At 44.5% G+C, this 24681-nt stretch overlaps 2 protein-coding genes across 2 annotated transcripts in view; both read left to right on the top strand.

The window, feature by feature from the left end:
• Positions 1-2889: 2889 nt before the first annotated feature.
• Positions 2890-24681, top strand: part of LOC141105162 (uncharacterized) — a 47722-nt gene continuing 25930 nt past the window's right edge. The window contains exons 1-6 of the mRNA XM_073595052.1: positions 2890-3370; positions 3679-3802; positions 3919-4016; positions 4126-4275; positions 23681-23830; positions 23958-24099. Of these exons, the coding sequence (XP_073451153.1) occupies positions 3718-3802; positions 3919-4016; positions 4126-4275; positions 23681-23830; positions 23958-24099 (625 nt within the window). The 5' untranslated portion in view covers positions 2890-3370; positions 3679-3717. The remainder of the gene's footprint in view (positions 3371-3678; positions 3803-3918; positions 4017-4125; positions 4276-23680; positions 23831-23957; positions 24100-24681) is intronic.
• Positions 4408-10615, top strand: LOC141105134 (uncharacterized). The gene is made up of 3 exons (XM_073595011.1): positions 4408-4539; positions 4654-4803; positions 7555-10615. The coding sequence occupies exons 2-3, from the start codon at positions 4740-4742 to the stop codon at positions 8859-8861; spliced, it is 1371 nt and encodes a 456-aa protein (XP_073451112.1). The 5' UTR covers positions 4408-4539; positions 4654-4739; the 3' UTR covers positions 8862-10615.

Here is a 24681-nt window from a genome sequence, read left to right as displayed (position 1 = left end):
ATTTTGTACATTAAATATTTCTGACCCCTGTATTCCGTGCATAGCACTCAAAATTCAGCCACGTGCACGGTTTGCTGTGGAGCCACACCAAATGTGTCCCAGGTTACAATCTATTAGCAAATAACCCCCCCCCCCCCCCAAAAAAAATGCAGCCGCTAAAGTGTTCGGGTTTGGCTTGAAGAAAAGGTGGCAACCCTAATATAGAGGGATATAAAAATGTGACTCTGATATTATTTTATCTTTACCACATTTCCCGTGACAGAAAACAGAACCCATTCCACCATCACTTCTGTCACCAATGTAAAACAAAATGGAGGATTCAGTCATAGAAGAGCCGAGGAGAGCCGGTGTTCTGACAAAATGACAACCTGGCAGAATGTACAACCCACGTCACATCCTGTGATGTGGAATCAGCTGGAGCTCCAAACCGGCCGCACTGTGCAGGCGCAACAACGTCACCTATATCCCTTGGCTGATGTCAGTGTACTGAGGAATTTGCCTGACAAACTGGTCGACTGACTACTGCGCATGTGCACGCCGGAAATAAAGTAAGGTGTGCGAAATCTACGTTGTTAAGGCCATCTTGGTACACCTTACACTCAATCTCATCACATCTACAGTAAGCAGGTGGGGGCAGCGGACATCTTGCTACACCAAACTGTGTTTTGAATGACCAAACTCATTTCAACAATCGAGTGAGCTTATCTACATGAATATATATCTATTTAGATAAGCTCACTCGATTTCTGACATTAGTTTGCTAATTCAAAACGGGGTTTGCTGCAGCAAGATGTCCGATGCCCCGTCTGCTCACTGTATGTGTGATGAGATCGAGTGTAAAGTGTACCAAGATGGCCTTAACAATGTTAATTTCGTAAGTCTTAGTTTATATCCGACGTGCGCATGCGCAGTAGTCGGTCGGGCATTTTGTCAGGCACATTTCTCCGTGCACTGACTTCAGCCATGTATGAGGCATTGCGGCTGCGTAGTGTGGCCGGTTTGGAGCTCCAGCTGATTCCACGTCGCAGGATGTGACGCGGGTTCTACATTGTGCCAGGTTGAGCATTTTGTCACAACACTGGACACCTCACAGCGCCACCCAACCCCCCCCCGTCATGTCTATACTCTTCCTCCATAGTCATTGTGACTTCTTTTATCTCCAGCAGACACTACATATACATATAGAGGGGTATAAAAATGTGACTCTGATATTATTTTACCTTTACCACATTTCCTGTGACAGAAAACAGAACCCATTCTACCGTCACTTCTGTCACCAATGTAAAACAAAATGGAGAATTCAGTCATAGGAGAGCCGGACACCTCACAGCCATCACCTCAGAGTTCCCGCTTCACAACCTTCTCCACTGTCATTGGCTGCACTCCCTTCACACCAACCAATCACACGATGAGATTACAGTCACCAGGCAGATTGTGATCTTAACAGAGAATCACCTCAGACCTCTCCACTGTGATTGGCTGCACTCCCTCCACACCAACAAATCACAGGGCGGGATCACAGTCACCGGGTAAATTTTGCTTTCTACTGAGACGCACCTCAGACCTCTCCACTGTGATTGGCTGCTCCACAAAAACCAATCATAGGGTGGAATCAGAGTCACCGGGCAGATTCTACTCTCAACAGAGATTCATCTCAGACCTCACCACAGTCACACACTATTATTATTATACCTTTATATAGCTCTGACTGTTGGAAAAGTTTTAATGTTTATTGTGTGACTATTTTATCTAAAATAGAGACTGATTTTTAAAATGGCTTCTAAGGACACGTTGCTTTAACTTGTTTTTTTGTCTATTATTTCAACTAACTGCCTAAGGCCAGAAAACCACAAGCTTTGCTACATAAGGGAATAGATTGTAAAAAGACGCTGCGATTGGCAATAAAGCTGTTATGCGTCATGAGCCACCAGTGAACTTTTAGCCAATCAGATTCTGTCTGTTGATCTTATAAAAAAGGTCACACATCCTGTGTCTGTATGGCTTCTGCTTTTCTTCTCAGCATGTAAAGTGTCATCCATTTGCAGCGGTGCATCTGAAATAAATCATCTCACTTTCATAATACTCAGAGTTGTGACTGATCTCGGGTGAAGAGTTTTCCTGTCACTGACATATACCGCAGTGCTGTACAGAGAACACTGAGCCAGTCACATCAGTCTCTGTACCAGAGGAGCTTACACTCTAATGTCCCCCCACACCCACAGTCACACACTATTATTATACATTTATATAGCTCTGACATATACCGCAGTGCTGTACAGAGAACACTGAGCCAGTCACATCAGTCTCTGTACCAGAGGAGCTTACACTCTAATGTCCCCCCACAGTCACACACTATTATTATACATTTATATAGCTCTGACATATACCGCAGTGCTGTACACAGAACACTGAGCCAGTCACATCAGTCTCTGTACCAGAGGAGCTTACCCTCTAATGATTTTTTTTAAAAAGGGACAGTTATTTCCAGTGCTATGTGATAAGAGGAGTCACATGGCTAAAATAAAAATGGCTATACTTGTATTAAAGCTTTGTGAATTGTGCCTCATATGTCGTACTTCAAATTGTAGTTTCCTTTTCGTCATTTCGTTTCATCTAATGCGTTTTAAAAAGCTATCACAATGGTCATTCTCATAACAGTCTGGATTTTATCTGCGTTATAATCTGTGTGTGTAATCATGGATATAACAGCAAAATGCTGAAACATAATGTAGACTGCAGTACTTATATTTAACACAAGGTGGTGATCTCACTTCACAATGCACAGACAGGAAGTGATGTAGATGTACAAACAGGAAGTTCTGGGTGAGAGGTGAGTCGGGAGGAAGTAGAGAGGAGACATTGCTGGAACTGGCAGCAGAGGAGGTAATAAGATATTATTTTCTATTTACACCCAGTAACCCCCGTCATGTCCGTCCTCTTCCTCCATAGTCACTGTGATGTCTTTTATCTCCAGTAAATGCTACTACATACAGTATATATATATATATATATATATAGAAGAGAACAATATATAATCAGATACATCCTAAATATAGAGCCATTTATCCAACTGTCCATCCAGAGCCTCTGGTTTAAGCAGACCCTTATCTGAGCAAGCGGCCTGGCTGGCCAGCAAAGTGGAGTTCAGTGATCGTATGTAGCCCCTCATTCTTTACCATACAAGGCCACATGCTCTCAAAACTTGGAGGTTTCTTTGCCAGTGGAGGATTATAAGGTAGTGAAAAAAACATCTGTTGATCCATTAACACCCATCACAGTGCCTCCACCTCACTGCCTGACAACAGAGGTAACCAGTGCCAAGAAGATTCTAGAAGTCACCAAGAAGATCCCTGAGCTGCTGACAGGAGAGGTGAGCGGTGCCGGGAATTCTGGGACATTATCCAGTAACAGACAAGGGATGTGTCTGGATGGTGACTAGGGATGAGCTCCGGCGTGTTCGCATGGCGCACGTGCCGAGCCCGCCAGGAAGTCGGCACGGGGCAGCGCTAATCACAAGCAGTGAGACATTTCCCGATGTGCGGCTGCAGAGATCGGGAAATGTCTCCCTGCCTGTGATTAGCGCTGCGCCGTGCCGACTTCCTGGCGGGCTCGGCACGTGCGCCATGCGAACACGCCGGAGCTCATCCTTAATGGTGACTGTATCATTGTGTGTGTCAGGTTCCTATAAGGTGTCAGGATGTCACTGTCTATTTCTCCATGGAGGAGTGGGAGTATTTAGAAGGACACAAGGATCTCTACAAGGACGTCATGATGGACAATCAGCCGCCCCTCACATCACCGGGTAAGAGGAGACTTTATTGTAAAGGAGAGAGCAGTACGGAGGGTCCACCTAGATCCCCCATCATCTGATAAACACATAGAAACAATGTATTCAGTCAGTGTGTGTGTTTCCTACAGATGGATCCAGTAATGGGAACCCACCAGAGAGATGTTCCCGTCCTCTGTATTCCCAGGATTCCACACAGGAAGATCACACCATCCCTCACCATCATCAGGTAGGACTAAGAAACTAGGTATAAAAGGTATTCTAACTAAAAAAATGCCATTCCTCAAATGTAATCTTAAACTTTTTCATAAATGTTTGCTATTCACTTTGGGGTTTAGGGTGAAGAATTGAAAGACATAAAAGTTGAACTAAAAGTAGAAGAGGACAAGACATTGATAAATGGAGATCAGCAGTCTATGGAGGAGGATGGTTCTCTGTATTCCCGGGATTCCACACAGGAAGGTCACACCATCCCTCACCATCATCAGGTAGGTGGGACTGAGCAACCGGAACTTGATAGAGATTACAAACTGTATGGAATGACATTCTATGTAATCTTTTACTTCTTTTTACCAATGTATTCTGTCATCTTTGGGGTTTAGGGTGAAGAACTGAAAGACATCAAAGTTGAGGAGAAAGAGGAAGAAGAAAAGATATTTGTGGGGGGAGATCAGCAGACTGGTGAGAAGTGTGGACCTTTGTATTCCCCGGATTCCACACAGGAAGATCTCAGCATCCTTCACCATCATCAGGTAGATGGGACTGAGCAACTAGAAATATTCTAAACTATGAGATAACAATCTCCTATATAATCTTTTAATATTGTCAATCATTCTTCCAAATGTTATATTTTATCATCTTTGGAGTTTAGGATGAAAAACTGAAAATCATAAAAGCCAAAATTAAAGAGGAAGAAGAAGAAGAAACATTGGTGAGTGGAGATCAGCAGTCTATGGAGGAGGGGGAGATGATTATGAAAAGTAAACAGGAGGAATCTTCTCTACATATGGACACAAGTAAGTCATAAATTTTAAATGCAGAAAGGGTTCTTTTTAAATTAACCTAAAAGAAGGCGTGCAACAAATTTACCACCACAAAAATTCCTCCCCACAACAACGAAACCTTTGTATTTTCAACAATAAACCAATGTTCCTAACAAATGAGGGGGAGATACTGTACACCATATGAAAGGTCCATCTCCATTCCTCAATATAACATCATGTTCCCAACAAATGAGGAGGAGATACTGTACACCATATGAAAGGTCCATCTCCATTCCTCAATATAATGTCATGTTCCCAACAAATGAGGAGGAGATACTGTACACCATATGAAAGGTCCATCTCCATTCCTCAATATAATGTCATGTTCCCAACAAATGAGGAGGAGATACTGTACACCATATGAAAGGTCCATCTCCATTCCTCAATATAATGTCATGTTCCCAACAAATGAGGAGGAGATACTGTACACCATATAAAAGGTCCATCTCCATTCCTCAATATAATGTCATGTTCTCAACAAATGAGGAGGAGATACTGTACACCATATGAAAGGTCCATCTCCATTCCTCAATATAATGTCATGTTCCCAACAAATGAGGAGGAGATACTGTACACCATATAAAAGGTCCATCTCCATTCCTCAATATAATGTCATGTTCTCAACAAATGAGGAGGAGATACTGTACATCATATGAAAGGCCCATCTCCATTCCTCAATATAACGTCATGTTCCCAACAAATGAGGAGGAGATACTGTACACCCTATGAAAGGTCCATCTCCATTCCTTAATCACAGTGGGGATGGAAAGTATTCAGACCCCCTTAAATTTGTCACTCTTTGTTATAATGCAGCCATTTGCTAAAATCATTTAAGTTCATTTTTTCCTCATTAATGTACACACAGCACCCCATATTGACAGAAAAACACAGAATTGTTGACATTTTTGCAGATTTATTAAAGAAGAAAAACTGAAATATCACATGGTCCTAAGTATTCAGACCCTTTGCTCAGTATTTAGTAGAAGCACCCTTTTGATCTAATACAGCCATGAGTCTTTTTGGGAAAGATGCAACAAGTTTTTCACACCTGGATTTGGGGATCCTCTGCCATTCCTCCTTGCAGATCCTCTCCAGTTCTGTCAGGTTGGATGGTAAACGTTGGTGGACGGCCATTTCAAGGTCTCTCCAGAGATGCTCAATTGGGTTTAAGTCAGGGCTCTGGCTGGGCCATTCAAGATCAGTCACGGAGTTGTTGTGAAGCCACTCCTTCGTTATTTTAGCTGTATGCTTAGGGTCATTGTCTTGTTGGAAGGTAAACCTTCGGCCCAGTCTGAGGTCCTGAGCACTCTGGAGAAGGTTTTCATCCAGGATATCCCTGTACTTGGCCGCATTCATCTTGCCCTCGATTGCCACCAGTCGTCCTGTCCCTGCAGCTGAAAAACATCCCCACAGCATGATGCTGCCACCACCATGCTTCACTGTTGGGACTGTATTGGACAGGTGATGAGCAGTGCCTGGTTTTCTCCACACATACCACTTAGATTTAAGGCCAAAAAAATCTATCTTGGTCTCATCAGACCAGAGAATCTTATTTCTCACCATCTTGGAGTCCTTCAGGTGTTTTTTAGCAAACTCCATGCGGGCTTTCATGTGTCTTGCACTGAGGAGAGGCTTCCATCGGGCCACTCTGCCATAAAGCCCCGACTGGTGGAGGGCTGCAGTGATGGTTGACTTTCTACAACTTTTTCCCATCTCCTGACTGCATCTCTGGAGCTCAGCCACAGTGATCTTTGGGTTCTTCTTTACCTCTCTCACCAAGGCTCTTCTCCCCTGATAGCTCAGTTTAGCCGGACAGCCAGCTCTAGGAAGGGTTCTGGTCGTCCCAAACGTCTTCCATTTAAGGATTATGGAGGCCACTGTGCTCTTAGGAACCTTAAGTGCAGCAGCAATTTTTTTGTAACCTTGGCCAGATCTGTGCCTTGCCACAATTCTGTCTCTGAGCTCTTCAGGCAGTTCCTTTGACCTCATGATTCTCATTTGCTCTGACATGCACTGTGAGCTGTAAGGTCTTATATAGACAGGTGTGTGGCTTTCCTAATCAAGTCCAATCAGTATAATCAAACACAGCTGGACTCAAATGAAGGTGTAGAACCATCTCAAGGATGATCAGAAGAAATGGACAGCACCTGAGTTAAATATATGAGTGTCACAGCAAAGGGTCTGAATACTTAGGACCATGTGATATTTCAGTTTTTCTTTTAATAAATCTGCAAAAATGTCAACAATTCTGTGTTTTTCTGTCAATATGGGGTGCTGTGTGTACATTAATGAGGAAAAAAATGAACTTAAATGATTTTAGCAAATGGCTTCAATATAACAAAGAGTGAAAAATTTAAGGGGGTCTGAATACTTTCCGTCCCCACTGTATATGTCATGTTCCCAACAAATGAGGAGGAGATACTGTACACCATATAAAAGGTCCATCTCCATTCCTCAATATAATGTCATGTTCCCACAAAATTATGTGGCTAAAACATATTGTTATATTTCCATTAGGCCCCCAGCTGTCATTAATGCAGAAAGCAATGTTCCCCAGTATGACATTTTCAGTGTTTTGTATCCTTTAACTTGTTTGTTTTCTTTTTTTTTGATGATACTTTTGTACCCACTTCTGACATTTTCATTTCTTGCATTAGATTGGAGGAAGAGCGAAAGCTCTACTTATTTGTGAACTACTGACATTTAAACCTTGTTTCCCATCAGATGGATGTGATGTCAGGAATTCCTCGGAGAGACATCTTCTATTATCTGCTGATTGTAAGTCAGAAGATAATGTCATCACACAGGATCCTCCAGGAGGAAATCCAAATACACAAAATATACATCACAGACCTTCCTGTCCGGAGACATCAATGGATCCCTCTGATCAGGGGGAATCTTCTCATCAATCACATACAATGATTGTAAATATCCATGTAAGATCTCACACTGCAGATCGATCAACAGATCCTTCTAATCCCGAGGAATCTTCCGCACCCCATGAAGGAGATCACCGAGGTGACAATCTATTCTCATGTTCACAGTGCGGGAAATGTTTCACTCTGAAAGGAAACCTTGTACAGCACCTGAGAATTCACACGGGTGAGCGTCCATATATATGTTCAGAGTGCGGGAAATCTTTCACTCTGAAAGGAAACCTTGTGCAGCACATGAGAATTCACACGGGTGAGGGTTCACATCAATGTTCAGAGTGCGGGAAATCTTTCGTTCACAAACCAAATTTTGAAAAACATCTGAAGATTCACACAGGTGAACGTCCCTATATATGTTCAGAGTGCGGGAAATCTTTCCCTTTGAAAGGAAACCTTGTGAAGCACCTGAGAATGCACACAGGTGAGGGTTCATATCCATGTTCAGAGTGCGGGAAATCTTTCGCACTGAAAGGAAACCTTGTTGTACATGAGAGAATTCACACAGGTGAGCGTCCTTATTCATGTTCAGAGTGTGGAAAATCTTTCACACTAAAAAGAACCCTTGTTGAACACCAGAAAATTCATACTGGTGAACACCCATATTCATGTTCAGAGTGCGGGAAAACTTTCAAATATAAAATAGGCTATGTTACACACCAGAGAATACACACGGGTGAGCGTCCTTATTCATGTTCGGAGTGTGGGAAATCTTTCACGCAAAAAGGAGAGCTCAATATACACCAGAGAGGACACACAGGTGAGCGTCCTTTTTCATGTTCAGAGTGCGGGAAATCTTTCACTGTGAGAGGAGACCTTGTTAAGCATCAGAGAGTTCACACGGGTGAGCTTCCTTATTCATGTTCAGAGTGCGGGAAATCTTTCACTGTGAGAGGAGACCTTGTTAAGCATCAGAGAAGTCACACAGGTGAGCGTCCGTATTCATGCACAGAGTGTGGGAAATCTTTCACTCAAAAAGGAGCCCTTAATATACACCAGAGAAGACACACGGGGGAGCGTCCTTTTTCATGTGTTGAATGTGGGGAATATTTCACTGTGAAAGGAGATCTTATTACACACCAGAGAGTTCACACGAGGTGAGCGTGACATTATGGCCCCACATTCAGGATCGTGGGCTGGAATGCCAGAGATCACAGTATAACAGCTTTTTGGAAGTGTTTATTTCTGGAAAAACAGACTAAAGTTATCTCCAATAGGAAATGGAAGAAGATTTCTCCTTGAAATAGTATTTAGTAATCTCTGGATCTTTATGGAAATCTATAATAATCTCTAGATCTGATGAGTTTAAATATATGAAAAAGTGGCATTTGCTAGACTCTACTATCTGTATGTCTATAAATATTGATGTGCCAATACATATGGGATTTCTCTGTAAGATATGAATAAAATATGTGTGCTTATAGGTATGGGGATTATCAATGTAAGCAATCTACGGTAATTTCCGATTTTATATTTGTAATAAAGATTTTCTTTTTGTTTCATTTTTGTAAACTGATGTCTCTTTGGCTGCTCTGAGCGGAGAGCTGCCTTTGTGAGAGGGGTCTCATTTGAGTACACCCGGCAAGGAAAGCCCTCCCTCTCATGCCCTGTTGGGGTTTATGGGGAGGTGGGCTAACTTGTTGCTATTGAAATGGATCAGACCAATCGTCTGGTGAGTATCTGTCCCCGTCCTGATTAGGCCTATGTAATCTAGTGCATGCACAATGAAGAACCACACACTGAGACTGTGTTCAGATACGTGATACTTCTTTATTCTTCCTGGTTACATGGGGTTTTATATATGTGAGGGACTTGTGATGTGAGGGAGTACATCGTTAGCATAGCGTTATCTAGATATTAGTAGCTTCTGATTGGCCATGTCCATATGAGGTGAACTCCAGAACCTAGATGTCATCATTTTGGGTGTAGTCCTGGATGGAGGCACCATCTTAGTTATACATTCTTCATTCGATGGGAGGGGGTGCTACTAACGGTCATTTTGAGCAAGGAATTAATAAAGCACTCTTTATATACAGAAAAATATAGACTTTGTTAGTATAAAATCTAGAAATAGAAAATGGGCATTTTATCTGATCCATCACAGCCCCCCCCTTAAAATGACTATTTTCAACTGTCCCTAATCGTCCTAACTCATCTGTCCGTATGTGCCTTGGAAATCTTTTGTCCTGTACCACGTTAGACGGCTTTTCCATCACCCCCCTTGCCACAGACTTTGCACATAAGGAAGTCAGATGCTGTCCCTATTGGCAATTTACTTCACAGGGAGGGACTGCAATGGAGTATAAGGTTTCTCATCTGCCCCATCAAAATCTCCTCCTTCTTGGTTCAAGAAGGTTGGGGTGCCTGCTCGTGTGCAGGAATTTTCTGTCTCCCAGGGGCATACTTTTTACATTAATTGTGGACATACAGCAATTGGCTGTCAGGCTTTATTCAGCCACTAGCACTGCTGGAGCTTAATTAAGCACATATGCCTTATGTACTGTGGACGCCATTGTAACCTTGTTGGCCTCTTTCTGACCAGGAATACAAGCTTCCTTTGCCCCTGCTCACAGACTTAGCCAAATAAACTGTGATTTATCCGTACGTTCAAAACTCACCATCCATCTGATTCTGGGTATATTTGATAGTGTAATCCAAACTAAGATAGAGAAATATGTTCTCTTATCTGTTTCGTGTTTGAACCTTGGCCGTGTCCTGAAGAAGCCTAACGGCGAAACGCGTAGATGTAGAAGGGCTCACTGCACATAAACACAGATGCATATATGCTACGTGTTTTATCTCTTTTGATTATTCTATGTTATGTAAATCCTAATAAACTTGATTATTTATACTATTCTTCCTCTCCATTGTTTTCTTAGCCTATAAAGTCCGCCCTTTTGGTAATACTTAGTACTACCTTTTTTTGTCTCAAGGTTGTGGTGCTATTTTCCACAGTTTTCTCCACTAACTTCAGACAAGTTAAAATGCAACAAACTATCATAGCGAGGATGATCAAAATGATCACGACAGCTATACCTATTTGGGCTAAAATATTTTTTCCACCTTCTCATCCAGCTAAAATATTAGTCCCATGGGTCTGAGATACCTGAATTCTTCTTCAGCTCTACTGATAGGCTTTCCAACTTTTTGATGGCCAGGGTGACCTTACCATTTGGACCAGTGTATGTACAGCATGTCCCTGTACCTTCTATCATTTTACAAACACCCCCCTACTCCACTAAAATCATGTCCAAGGCCATCCTATTCTGAAATGTCATGTAAGGTGTGGGGGGCTAATTGGTCAGCAATCCCCTGTAGGGGATCTCTGATGTAATTCACAAACCGCTGCTGGTTGGAATATATAATAAAAAGTAGTATATATAATATAATCAGTAATTAGACTGTAATAATACACTACAAACAGCGCTATTGTTGAGCAAAAACACACAAGCATGCGGCCAACTTCACACGAAAGTCCTTTAAGAGTAGTGAGGAGTTTTAGAAAGTGGTTCAGAGAGTGTTCATAGGTGATCATAAAACAGAATCTCAGTGTGCACCTTCCACCGGTCAGTCCGGTGAGAACACGCTCCCCTTAGGGGGTTAAACTCACCAGAGCTAAGAGATATATAAGCCTCCAAGGGAAGAACCTCTAACGAAGATCAGCCGGCTCAATGTCTCAAGGAGCGAAAACCACTTCCTTGCTGTGGATCCAGCTGCGGTGGAGCACATATGTCACTTCCGGCGTCGTGTAGGCCACGCCCTGACGAGTTTCATCATATCCTGACTTCAATAGATCTGATCTTCGTTATGGTGAAGTGCATAGTCTATACGCTTCCTTTGCTTGGTTGATTGCAGTGTTTTGTACGTATATTTATTGAGGGGTTTTTTTGTGTGATGTGATGGGTATTCATTCAATAAACGGGATTACGCTATGTGCGCTTTTCTTTTGTTGTTGATTTATTTGGAGCCCTGATCATCTGTGAATCTCCCGGAGTGGTGTTGGTAGCAGCTTGTGGCTTAGAGGTTCTTCCCTTGGAGGCTTATATATCTCTTAGCTCTGGTGAGTTTAACCCCTAAGGGGAACGTGTTCTCACATGGTGGAATTGGACTGACCGGTGGAAGGTGCACACTGAGATTCTGTTTTATGATCACCTATGAACACTCTCTGAACCACTTTCTAAAACTCCTCACTACTCTTAAAGGACTTTCGTGTGAAGTTGGCCGCATGCTTGTGTGTTTTTGCTCAACAATAGCGCTGTTTGTAGTGTATTATTGCAGTCTAATTACTGATTATATTATATATACTACTTTTTATTATAATTTGTTTATGGTTTAAACGCCTGCTTTTATTATTATTAATTTAATATTTTAACTTTTTACCTTCTTTGTGATAGCAAATTGGGTGACACCTGTATTTGTATCAATAGGTTCTGTTTCTGCTTTTAAGCAGCAAGTTTTCCCTGGCGCTGAGAGGTGTACTTTGGGCCTGAGTGAACACCTTTGTCTGTATGTGGTTGGAATATATGTAATTTATCCAGTCTGCATTTTTGTTGACAGTGATTATGGGAATCAGAGACTCAAAACTTGCCTTTACTTGGTCTCTGGATTTAAACAAATCCGGGACCCCCTTGGGACCCCTATGGCATCTATATACACATATGGGTCAAAACTTCCCTCAGGAGCACTCCTCTTAGATATAGCCACCTGTTGGGTCCTCACCAGATTTAACAGGAAAAGGATATAAAAAAGATATACAATATAGACATCATGGTGCAGTCAATGTCTTATCCTCCGGGTTTGGGACTTTCTTACAGTGGGAGGCGTGCATCCAAGTGTTCTTCTCAGCCAACTTAACAGATGTGGTTGTGCTCAGCAGGACCTCAGCAGGACCTGGAAGGGACCATCATATATGGTTTCAAGGGAATGTTTTCTCACAAATTTCTTTACCAGCACCCAATCTCCAGGCAGTAGTTGGTGTGTTCCTGTATTTAATTCAGGATCTGGAATGGAAGAAAACGCCTGGGCACGTATTTGGGTTAATTCTCGTAATAATGCGGTTATATAGTTAGTCAACACATCAGACTGCAGTTATAACTGTTGTGGAAAATAACAACCAAGTCTAGGGGCTGAACCAAACAAAATCTCATAAGGGGATAGGGAGTGTTCTCCCCTTGGTGTGTATCTGATGCTGAACAGGGCAATGGGCAGACCAGGCCAGCTCATACCAGTTTCCTGGGCCATTCATGCTTTCTACCTTCCTGCTACTCTGGGGGTGGTAGGGTGTGTGAAACTACTAAGGCATACTCAAATCATCCACTCTTTGGCATTTGGATGTGGTCAATTTGTATCCGCTGGAAAGGGTACAAGGGCTTTGCCAGGTGTTTCTGTGGTGTCTTCTCTGTACGTCCCAGGTTACACTTTGCACAAATGGTGCATGACTTACAGAAGTTACTAGCCAGTGGAGTGATTCCTGGTGCTACATAGTATTTGTTGATGAGGGAATTCATAAGAGTCTTTGACAGATGGGCAGCTCCATGTGCCTATTGTACCACAGCCGGGTACAGATTCCTGGGCAAGCAAGGTTTCTTGTTGCACTTGAATAGTCCATCCTTGAGGGTTGCTTCCCTCCGCTTCCAGCTTTCCTTCTCATCCAGACTTGCTGCTTCCTCTAGTTCTTTCAGATAAACTCTGTCCACTGGGAGAGTCCGTAGGGCAAGCACGGGGTGGTCTTCTTCTACCACCCTACTTTCCACTTCCCGTGGATCGCTGGCTGCCTGTTTGGAAGCTGAATCGGCTAGATGATTGCCTCTGCCTTCCTTCGAGTTCAGTTTGCCGTGTGCTTTTACTTTCAGAATAGCCACTTAGGTTGGGAGAAACAAGGCGTCCATCAGGTCTTTGATAGCTGAACTGTGTTTCACAGGTGTTCCTGCACCTGTCAGGAATCCTCTGGCCTTCCAGATAACACCAAAGTCATGGGCAACACTGAAAGCGTATCTTGAGTCTGTATGAATGTTGGCTCTTTTTCCCTATGCCAGTTTACATGCTGTAGTGAGTGCTTGCAGCTCTACCTCCTGTGCAGACATCACTGGTGGTAAGGCTTCAGCTTGTAGAAATGTGTTTTCAGCAGTGACTGCGTATCCTGTGTGGTATTTGCCTCGTTCATCAGCAAATCGGGAGCCATCAACAAAAATTGTTAGGTCTGGATTCTGCTGGGGTATTTCACTCACGGTGGGGAGATGTGTGGTTTCCAGCCACATTAATTCAAAGCAGTCATGGGGTGACGAGTCAGGACTCGGCTCCTCCTCTATTCCCCCCTTGGAAGTGGAAGAAGGGTGGAATGGTTCAGTGTTGGACAACGTAATAGAGTAATGTTGTCCCATAGAAGGAGGGAGCATTGGAGTCTCAAATGTCTGGCAGTGGACAGATATTTTGGCTGAATCTGGTTGAGTATGACAATGTCATGGGGAGCAAGCAGGATGAGGAAGTGTCCGAGGACCAAGTCCGAAGTTTTGTCAAGCAAGGCTTGTGCAGCAAAGACAGCTCGCAGACATGATGGACCTCTTCTTGCTACTGCATCCAGCCGACAGGAATAATATCCTATGGAGCGTAGGTGGTTGACGTGTGATTGGGTGAGTACTCCTGCAGCATGTCCCAGACATTCAGATACAAAGAGCTTGAACGTTTTAATCATAGTCTGGGAGCTCTAAAGCCGGAGCTGATGAAATGGCTTGTTTGAGGACCTCAAAGTTGAATATTGCCTCTGAGGACATTTGGAAGGGGTCAGACTTCAGGGCATCATAAAGGGGTTGCATCAGTAAGGAGGCTTCCGGAATCCAATAGGAGATCAGCCAGAGGAAGGCATGAGATCCAGGTGTTCCGAGGTGGGACGTCCAGGGTTCTTGTTGCCGCTGATGTTGGTACTGTTGCTAAGGATATTGATTTTGTGCATTTGGGTTTCCTGGTGGGGGAAATTGCCTAGGGTGTCTGGGCGCTTTACAGTCCCTTTTGTAATGTCCAGGATTTCCACAGTTGAAACAGGTTGGTGGTGGCCTCGGTGTGTATGGGGTAGTCCTGGCAACCATAAGTGGTGTGGGTTTTCTTGGTGGTCTGAGAAGATTGCAGACCCTTTGCTACCAAAAGGAGGGTGTCTAGGGGCAACACACAGTACTCCGGGCCATGGTGAGGCGTTTTTGGATTGACTCCTTGAGGCCTGCCACGAAGGCTGAAGACAGCATCTGACTGTGTGCCTTGTTATGGGTGGTGAATCCCAAATCTGAAAAAACTTGTAACAGTCTGGTGTAATACTTTTCTACTGACTCCGTTTTGTCTTAAGTAACATCTTGGATACTTGTGGCTTGGTCAGCCAGTCTGTCCCTTGCCCACTCGCGCAGCTGCTCTCAGAATTCCACACCGGAAGTAAAGGTATTGTCATCGACAAGCCTTGCATCATGGAGATTTTTCTCCACGATGGGCCAGTAAGCATCTCAAGCTTTCATTTCACATAAACTGACTAGATCTCTCCATGCTGCTGAGTAGGTTTTTTTTTTGGATCTGGGCCAACCTACGGTAAAAGGGCATGGGTTGTTTTTCTGGGTCTGGCAGAGTGGTCACCAGGGTGGATGCTTGGGATGGAGTGAACGTGACATACATCACAGGTGCATCGGCCACTGGCCTAGGAGCTACTGTCAATGCCCGTGGCATTGGGGTTTGTGGAGGGGGGTTCCAAGTAATCAACTCCTCATCCTGTAAAGAGGATGGGAAAGTGTCCGGTATGGACACCGGGGGGTGTTGATATGAATGTAAACTCACATCTGGCCTTGGGGGGGAAGGCCGGAACTCCACCTGCTAGAGCGGTGGCATACAGACCTAATATGTTGGGCATGTCAGGAGTTTGGATCGGTAGGGTAGGCATGTAGAAGGCACCGTCAGCCCTTATGACCGGTTAGATGGAGGTTACAGGGCCTGTAGGCCTTCCGGTGCTCTGACTAGGTGCACCAAGATGGAAGCCGGAAGGAGTAATAGGGAGTCTTCCGGCATCTTGACTGGGTGTACCAAGATGGCTGCTTCCGGAAGGGGTGTGTTGGGCTGTGGGTGGGAGTACGGGCAGCAATGGGGCGTGTGATGACAGGCGGGGCTCAGTGGAGTGTCAGGTGTTACAGTCATCATAGGGCGGTGGCTTGTTATTGTCAGTCAGCACATATAATGGTTCATTCTTGTCAATGCACTGGTGATACACATATACCGTCAGTTTCCCCTGCTGCACCTCCTGCTCTATCCATTGTTCTCTGTGGATGGCCTTTGCCACATTTAAAGTAATCAAAACATCCTCAGCCTTTTCTTGTCTCACATCCAGCAATCCTCATTAATAATTCTACAACATTCTGTCCACTTTCTTCTAGTGCAATTCACTTTCATGTTTCCTTCTACTTCTTTAAACTATCAATAACCTTCTGATTTCTCTCCTGCATAATTCCTTTAATATTCTGGCATGGTAAAATAATAAATCAACCAGGTCTTACATTTAAACATCATATGTTATACTATTATTATTTCATAGCTGGTCAAGAGATAACATTTCTTACAGACAGTCTCTCACACAGGAATTTGAAGGGAGGAGCACTTCACTCCTTACACTGAGACGCAAGGGTGGGGGGTGAGGTCAGAGTTGCAGACAGGCTTCTTTGATGCTCAAAATGATTTCTCATGCTTATTTTTCAACTCAGCGATATGTAGCTACCTTTCTGCTTCTCAAACATTTACATTGCCTGATATAATTCTCTTTTGCTAGACCCATCAGTGATATGCATTATAAAAACTGTGACAGGCTCATAACTAAAGTCACATTTCAGACTTTCAAAAATCCAATATTGTACACATTTAGGACATGACATGGCATACTAATCAGTGCCACAGGAGGAGAGAGATGCTCAGGAGCGGATTTCACAGAACCACCGCGCTGCCACCTATGACGCGCACACCACGCTGCCACCCATGACGCGCACCCGACACCTCTCCCCTTGACGCGCACACCGCGCTGCCACTCGCAGGAGAGTTACCGTGTCAAATTAGTCCCTCTGTGCACCAACCCACTCTCCCGGTCCCTCTCTCTCCCTTCGATGACCGACACATATATACAGACACAAACCGGGCAACAGATACTCAGGTACAGGTTTGATACAAATTAGACCCCGGGCAAGCAATTACCAATTAATCAGACACAGAGATAGACCAACAATGGAGATGGGTCACGTACTGGTAAGGTATTGAAAGGTATGTCTTACCGTACTCTGGAGGTGCAGTCTCCAGCTCATTCGCGTTGGTCCACCTTGGCGTCCTTGCGATCGGCTGTCCGTTGGTTCACAACCCAGGGCCCCACCTTGGGCGCCAGCTGAAATGGATCAGACCAATCGTCTGGTGAGTATCTGTCCCCGTCCTGATTAGGCCTATGTAATCTGGTGCATGCACAATGAAGAACCACACACTGAGACTGTGTTCAGATACGTGATACTTCTTTATTCTTCCTGGTTACGTGGGGTTTTATATATGTGAGCGACTTTTGATGTGAGAGGGAGTACATCGTTAGCACAGCGTTATCTAGATACTAGTAGCTTCTTATTGGCCTTGTCCATATGAGGTGAACTTCCTCCAGAACCTAGATGTCATCATGTTGGGTGTAGTCCTGGACCGAGGCGCCATCTTAGTTATACATTCTTCATTCGATGGGAGGGGGTGGTTCTAGCGGCCATTTTGAGCAAGGAATTTATAAAGCACTTTTTGTATACAGAAAAATATAGACTTTGTTAGTATAAAAGCTAGAAATAGAAAATGGGCATTTCATCTGATCCATCACACTTTGTTTTAGGAGGTCTGCCAAGCCGGCAGAGAATGTAGTGTGGATGGTGGGGGAGAGCTGTCGGAAAATGTAGTGTGGATGGTGAGAGGAGAGCTGTCGGAGATTGTAGTGTGGATGGTGGAGGAGAGCTGTCGGAGAATGTAGTATGGAGGAGAGCTGTCAGAGAATGTAGTGTGGAAGGTGGAGGAGAGCTGTCGGAGAATGTAGTATGGATGGTGGGAGGAGAGCTGTTGGAGAATGTAATGTGGATGGTGGAGAACTGTCGGAGAAGGTAGTGTGAATGGTGGAGAGCTGTCGGAGAATGTAGTGTGGATGGTGGAGGAGAGCTGTCGGAGAGTGTAGTGTGGATGGTGGAGGAGAGCTGTCGGAGAATGTAGTGTGAATGGTGGGAGGAGAGCTGTCGGAGAATGTAGTGTGGATGGTGGGAGGAGAGCTGTTGGAGAATGTAGTGTGAATGGTGGAGGAGAGCTGTCGGAGAATGTAGTGTGTATGGTGGAGCAGAGCTGTCAGAGAATGTAGTGTGGAGGGTGGGAGGAGAGCTTTCGGAGAATGTAGCGTGGATGGTGGAGGAGAGCTATTGGAGAATGTAGTGTGGATGGTGGGGGGAGAGCTGTCGGAGAATGTAGTGTGGATGGTGGGGGGAGAGCTGTCGGAGAATGTAGTGTGGATGGAGGGAGGAGAGCTGTCGGAGAATGTAGTGTGGATGGTGGAGGAGAGCTGTTGGATAATGTAGTGTGGATGGTTAGAGGAGAGCTGTCGGAGAATGTAGTGTGGATGGTGGAGGAGAGCTATCGGAGAATGTAGTGTGGATGGTGGAGGAGAGCTGTCGGAGAATGTAGTGTGGATGGTGGAGGAGAGCTGTCGGAGAATGTAGTGTGGATGGTGGAGGAGAGCTGTCAGAGATCATGATATTGATGGAGGAGGAGGGAGTTGCTGTAAAACATTGTGTGAAAGGGACAAAGCTCTTTTCAGGCAGCTGAGCCACTAGCTGTCCAGGGCAATAGTTTAATTTTTCACATATGCTAAAAATTTGCATTATTTGCTGGAAATTTACTCTTCATAACATACATATTTAGGGAGTCCTTGTCCTTACATCCATATATAGAGTTTCTGCCCATTTAAAGTGTATAGAGAATACTAGGAGGGGATTGGTTTACTGTCAGCAGCATTGGAGATACACATTATTGGAGGCACAGTACTCACATTGTGCAGTAGCCAGTGATCTCCTCTACTAAATGAAAGACAAGAAGTGGTGTTACAAATGGACAGGTAGTGATGTCACATGCAGACAGGAAGTTCAGAGGAGTATTTACACCCAGTAACCCCCACCACGTCCGTCCTCTTCCTCCATAGTCACTGTGACGTCTTTTATCTCTAGCAGACACTACATATACATATAGAGGGATATAAAAATGTGACTCTGATATTATTTTACCTTTACCACATTTCCTGTGACAGAAAACAGAACCCATTCCACCGTCACTTGTCACCAATGTAAAACAAAATGGAGAATTCAGTCATAGAAGAGCTGAGGAGAGCCGGACACCTCACAGCCATCACCTCAGAGTTCCCGCTTCACACCTCCTCCATTGTTATTGGCTGCACTCCCTCCACACCAACCAATCACAGTCACCGGGTGGATTCTGCTTTCTATGGAGACTCACCTCAGACCTCTCCACTTTGATTGGCTGGTCTACAGAAACCCATCAGAGTCACCGGGCAGATTCTACTCTCCACAGAGACTCACCTCAGACTGCCCCACAGTCACACACTATTATTATTATTATTATACATTTATATAGCTCTGACATATACTGCAGTGCTGTAGAGAGAATACTGAGCCAGTCACATCATTCTCTGTACCAGAAGAGCTTACACTCTAATGTCCCCCCACAGTCACACACTGTTATTATTTATTTCAGGTACATATAGGGGGTTATTTACGAAAGGCAAATCCACTTTGCACTACAAGTGCACTTGGAAGTGCAGTCGCTGTAAATCTGAGGGGAAGATCTGAAATGAGGGGAAGCTCTGCTGATTTTATCATCCAATCATGTGCAAGCTAAAATGCTGTTTTAAATTTTTCTTGCATGTCCCCCTCGGATCTACAGCGACTGCACTTCCAAGTGCACGTTGCACTTGTAGTGCAAAGTGGATTTGCCTTTTGTAAATAACCCCCATACTGCCTACATTCTATGCAGCGCATCAGTGCCTGCCCTCAAGGAGCTTACGAACTAAGGTTCCAAATTCACAGTCATACATACACATACTAGGGCCAATGTAGACAGGAGCCAATTAACCTACCAGCATGTCTGTGGAGTGTGGGAGGAAACCGGAGTACTCTGAGGAAACCTACGCAGGCACAGGGAGAACATGCAAACTCCAGGCAGGTAGTGTTCATAGTTGCCAACATTGTAAAAAAATTGGCTGTAGGCGGAGTCGCATTATAATTAGGGGGTGGGGCATGCTTTTGTAGGCGTGGCATAGAGGAAATAAAAAATGCAGCGCACTTAGCGTGTTGCATTGAAAAATAGGCATGGTTTATGTGAAATCGTGGGCGTGGCTTAAATGGGCATGGCTCAAAGGGTGTGTGGTTAGAGTCTGAGATGAATGAGGGATGGAGAGGGTAAGGGGGGAGAGGGATGGACGGACAGCAGCCCTAGATCCAGAGTTTAACAATCAGCAGATAAAGATACTCCAAACACCTGGTGTTAGCGCTTCAATCATTCTGGTGCCATGATTGTTATAGTGTCAGGATGATTGAAGCACATTATTTCTATTATAACATTGTAATATAAAATGAAATAATTCAACTCACCATAATGCAGAATCAGTGGGAGCCCCGAGCGTGTCACCTGCCACCAGATGCCATCAGGTGCCCCCAGCAGAGTCCATCCTTACATCTGTGTCTCCATCAGCGGAGCCCTCCTTACATCTGTGTCCCCATCAGCGAGCCCTCCTTACATCTGCTGTCCCCTTCAGCAGAGTCCTCCTTACATCTGGTGTCCCCATCAGCAGAGTCCTCCTTACATCTGGTGTCCCCATCAGCAGAGTCCTCCTTACATCTGTGTCCCCATCAGCAGAGTCCTCCTTACATCTGTGTCCCCATCAGTCCTCCTTACATCTGTGTCCCCATCAGTCCTCCTTACATGTGGTGTCTCCATCAGTCCTCCTTACATTTGGCGTCCCCATCAGTCCTCCTTACATGTCGTGTCCCCATCAGTCCTCCTTACATGTCATGGTGTCCCCATCAGTCCTCCTTACATGTCGTGGTGTCCCGATCAGTTCTCCTTACGTCTGGTGTCCCCATCAGTCCTTCTTATATCTAGTGTCCCCATCAGTCCTCCTTACATCCTGTGTCCCCATCAGTCCTCCTTACATGTAGTGTCCCCATCAGTCCTCCTTACATGTGGTGTCCTCATCAGTCCACCTTACATGTGGTGTACCCATCAGTCCTCCCTACATGTGGTGTCCCCATCAGTCCTCCTTACATGTTGTGTCAACATCAGTCCTCCTTACATGTGGTGTCCCCATCAGTCCTCCTTACATGTCCTGGTGTCCCCATGAGTCCTCTTACATCTGGTGCCCCCCTGTGACATGCAGACTGCCCCCCCCTGTGACATGCAGACTGGCCCCCCCTGTGACATCCAGACTGGCCCCCCGTGACATCCAGACTACCCCCCTGTGACATCCAGACTGCCCCCCGTGACATCCAGACTGCCCCCGTGACATCCAGACTGCCCCCCTGTGACATTCAGACTGCCCCCCCGTGACATCCAGACTGGCCCCCCTGTGACATCCAGACTGCCCCCGTGACATCCAGACTGGCCCCCCCGTGACATCCAGACTGGCCCCCCCGTGACATCCAGACTGGCCTCCTCCCTGTGACATCCAGACTTCCCCCCCGTGACATCCAGACTGGCCCCCATGACATCCAGACTGCCCCCTGTGACATCCAGACTGCCCCCCTGTGACATCCAGACTGCCCACCCCCTGTAAAATCCAGACTTGCCCCCCCCCTGTGACATCCAGACTTCCCCCCTGTGACATCCAGACTGCCCCCTCTGTGACATCCAGACTATATGGCCCCAAAGTTGGTCAACCGGAGCCGTGTGGTTACAATAGAGATTGAGCTGTGGCGCCGCCCATCCCCCGCCCCTTTCCATAATAGGTCACAGAGACTGGCAGCGGGGCAGGGGGTGGGCAGCGCCGCAGCTCAATTTCTATTGTAGTTATCCGGCCAGCCTACTTCTACTACTACAGTTTCTTGAAAATGGCGGCCGGCGGAGACAGCTGCGGACCTCTCTAGCTGCCGGCGGCGCAGACCTCGGCGGCGAAAATCGTGAAAATCCGAATTTCCCGGGACATGATTAAATCGGGAAAAGGGTCTAAATTCCGGGAAATTCGGGACAGTTGGCAAGTATGAGTGTTATGGTTGGGACAACCCAAGTGCTGCTTGGTGGAAGTGATAACCACTTAGCCACTGTGCTGCCCCTTATTAGTATTATTATTATTATTATACATTTACTTATTTTAGAAGGGACAGTTATTTCCAGTGCAATTATGAGATAATAATAGTCACATGTCTAAAATAAAAATGGCTATACTTGTAGTAAAGCTTTGTAAATTGTGCCACATATGTTGTACTTCAAATCATAGTTTCCTTTTCGTCATTTAGTTTCACCTTATACATTTTAAGAAGCTATCAAAATGGTCATTCTCATTTTAGTCTGGATTTTATCTTCATTATAAGCTGTGTGTGTAATCATGGATATAATATAATAGATTATGAGGCAGCAAACAAATTGCTGAAACATAATGTAGACTGCAGTACTTATATTTAACACAAGGTGGTGATCTCACTTCACAATGCACAGACAGGAAGTATTGTAGATGTATAAACAGGAAGTTCCGGGTGAGAGGTGAGTCGGGAGGAAGTAGAGAGGAGACATTGCTGGAACTGGCAGTAGAGGAGTTAGTAAAATATTATTTTATATTTACACCCAGTTATCCCCCCGTCATGTCCGTCCTCTTCCTCTATAGTCACTGTGATGTCTTTTATCTTCAACAGTTGAATAACTAAATCTATAAAGGATTATAAAACATACACAGATACATAAATATAGAGCCATTTATCCAACTCTCCATCCAGAGCCTCTGGTTTAAGCAGACCCTTATCTGAGCAAGCGGCCTGGCTGGCCAGGAAAGTAGGGTCAGTGATCGTGTGTAGCCCCTCATTCTTATCCATACAAGGCCACATGCTCTCAAAACTTGGAGGTTTCTTTGCCAGGGGAGGATTATAAGGTAGTGAAAAAAACATCTCTTATCACCCAGCAGCTGTCTTCAGAGGACATCACCCATCACAGTGCCTCCACCTCACTGCCTGACAACAGAGGTAACCAGTGCCAAGAAGATTCTAGAAGTCACCAACAAGATAATTGATCTGCTGACAGGAGAGGTGAGCGGTGGTGGGAATTCTGGGACATTATCCAGTAACAGACAAGGGATGTGTCTGGATGGTGACTGTATCATTGTGTGTGTCAGGTTCCTATAAGGTGTCAGGATGTCACTGTCTATTTCTCCATGGAGGAGTGGGAGTATTTAGAAGGACACAAGGATCTCTACAAGGACGTCATGATGGAGAAGCTGATCCTGTACATCTTGCATGATTGTCTTGTACTTTTGATGGTCCCATTTCTACAATAAAGACAAGTTTTCTACTTCATCCGGTGTGCGGCATCCAGATTTTTCTATTCAACATGATGGAGAATCAGCCGCCCCTCACATCACTGGGTAAGAGGAGACTTTATTGTAAAGAAGAGAGCAGTATGGAGGGTCCACCTAGATCCCCCATCATCTGATAAACACATAGAAACAATGTATTCAGTCAGTGTGTGTGCTTCCTACAGATGGATCCAGTAATGGGAACCCCATTCCTCACCATCATCAGGTAGGTGGGACTGAGCAACTGGATCTTGATAGGGATTCCAAACTGTATGGAATGACATTCTTCTATGTAATCTTTTGCTTCTTTTTACAAATGTATTCTGTCATCTTTGGGGTTTAGGGTGAAGAACTGAAAGACATCAAAGTTGGGGAGAAACAGGAAGAAGAAAAGATGTTTGTGGAGGGAGATCAGCAGTCTGGTGAGAAGTGTAGACCTCTGTATTCCGGGGATTCCACACAGGAAGATCTCAGCATCTTTCACCATCATCAGGTAGATGGAACTGAGCTAGAACTAGACCGCAAAAATTATTCTAAACTAGATAACATTCTTCTATATAATCTGTTAATATTGGCAATCATTCTTCCAAATGTTATATTTGATCGACTTTGGAGTTTAGGATAAAAAACTGAAAAAAATCAAAGCCGAAATTAAAGAAGAAGAAGAAGAGATGTTGGTGAGTGGAGATCAGCAGTCTATGGAGGAGGGGGAGATGATTATGAAAAGTAAACAGGAGGAATCTTCTCTACATATGGACACAAGTAAGTCATAAATATTAAATGCAGAAAGGGTTCTTTTTAAATTAACCTAAAAGAAAGTGTGCAACAAATTTATCACCACAAAAATTCCTCCCCACAACAACGAAACCTTTGTATTTTCAACAATAAACCAATGTTCCTAACAAATGAGGAGGAGATACTGTACGCCATATGAAAGGTCCATCTCCATTCCTCAATATAATGTCATGTTCCCAACAAATGAGGAGGAGATACTGTACACCATATGAAAGGTCCATCTCCATTCCTCAATATAACGTCATGTTCCCAACAAATGAGGAGGAGATACTGTACACCATATAAAAGGTCCATCTCCATTCCTCAATTATATGTCATGTTTCCACAAAATGATGTGGCTAAAACATTTTGTTATATTTCCCTTACACCCCCAGCTGTCATTAATGCAGAAAGCAATGTTCCCCAGTATGACATTTTCAGTGTTATCCTTTAACTAGTTTGTTTTCATATTTTGATGGTACATTTGTACCCACTTCTGACATTTACACTTATTGCATTGGTCTGGAGGAAGAGCTAAAGCTCTAGTTATTTGTGAACTACTGACATTCT

This window comes from Aquarana catesbeiana, linkage group LG08 (assembly GCF_042186555.1).
Source record: "Aquarana catesbeiana isolate 2022-GZ linkage group LG08, ASM4218655v1, whole genome shotgun sequence".
In the NCBI taxonomy this organism is placed as follows: Eukaryota; Metazoa; Chordata; class Amphibia; order Anura; family Ranidae; genus Aquarana; species Aquarana catesbeiana.
Note: the sequence above shows the minus strand (reverse complement) of the source record. Positions and strands in the feature narration are given on the sequence as shown.

What these genes read in the sequence shown, in the direction of transcription:
- LOC141105134 (XM_073595011.1), top strand. Translation starts at nt 4,740, where the DNA reads ATGGAGGAGGGGGAGATGATTATGAAAAGTAAACAGGAGGAATCTTCT. An exon ending in TTCTCTACATATGGACACAA is followed by an intron (nt 4,804 to 7,554) that starts GTAAGTCATAAA and finishes GTTTCCCATCAG; the next exon opens with ATGGATGTGATGTCAGGAAT.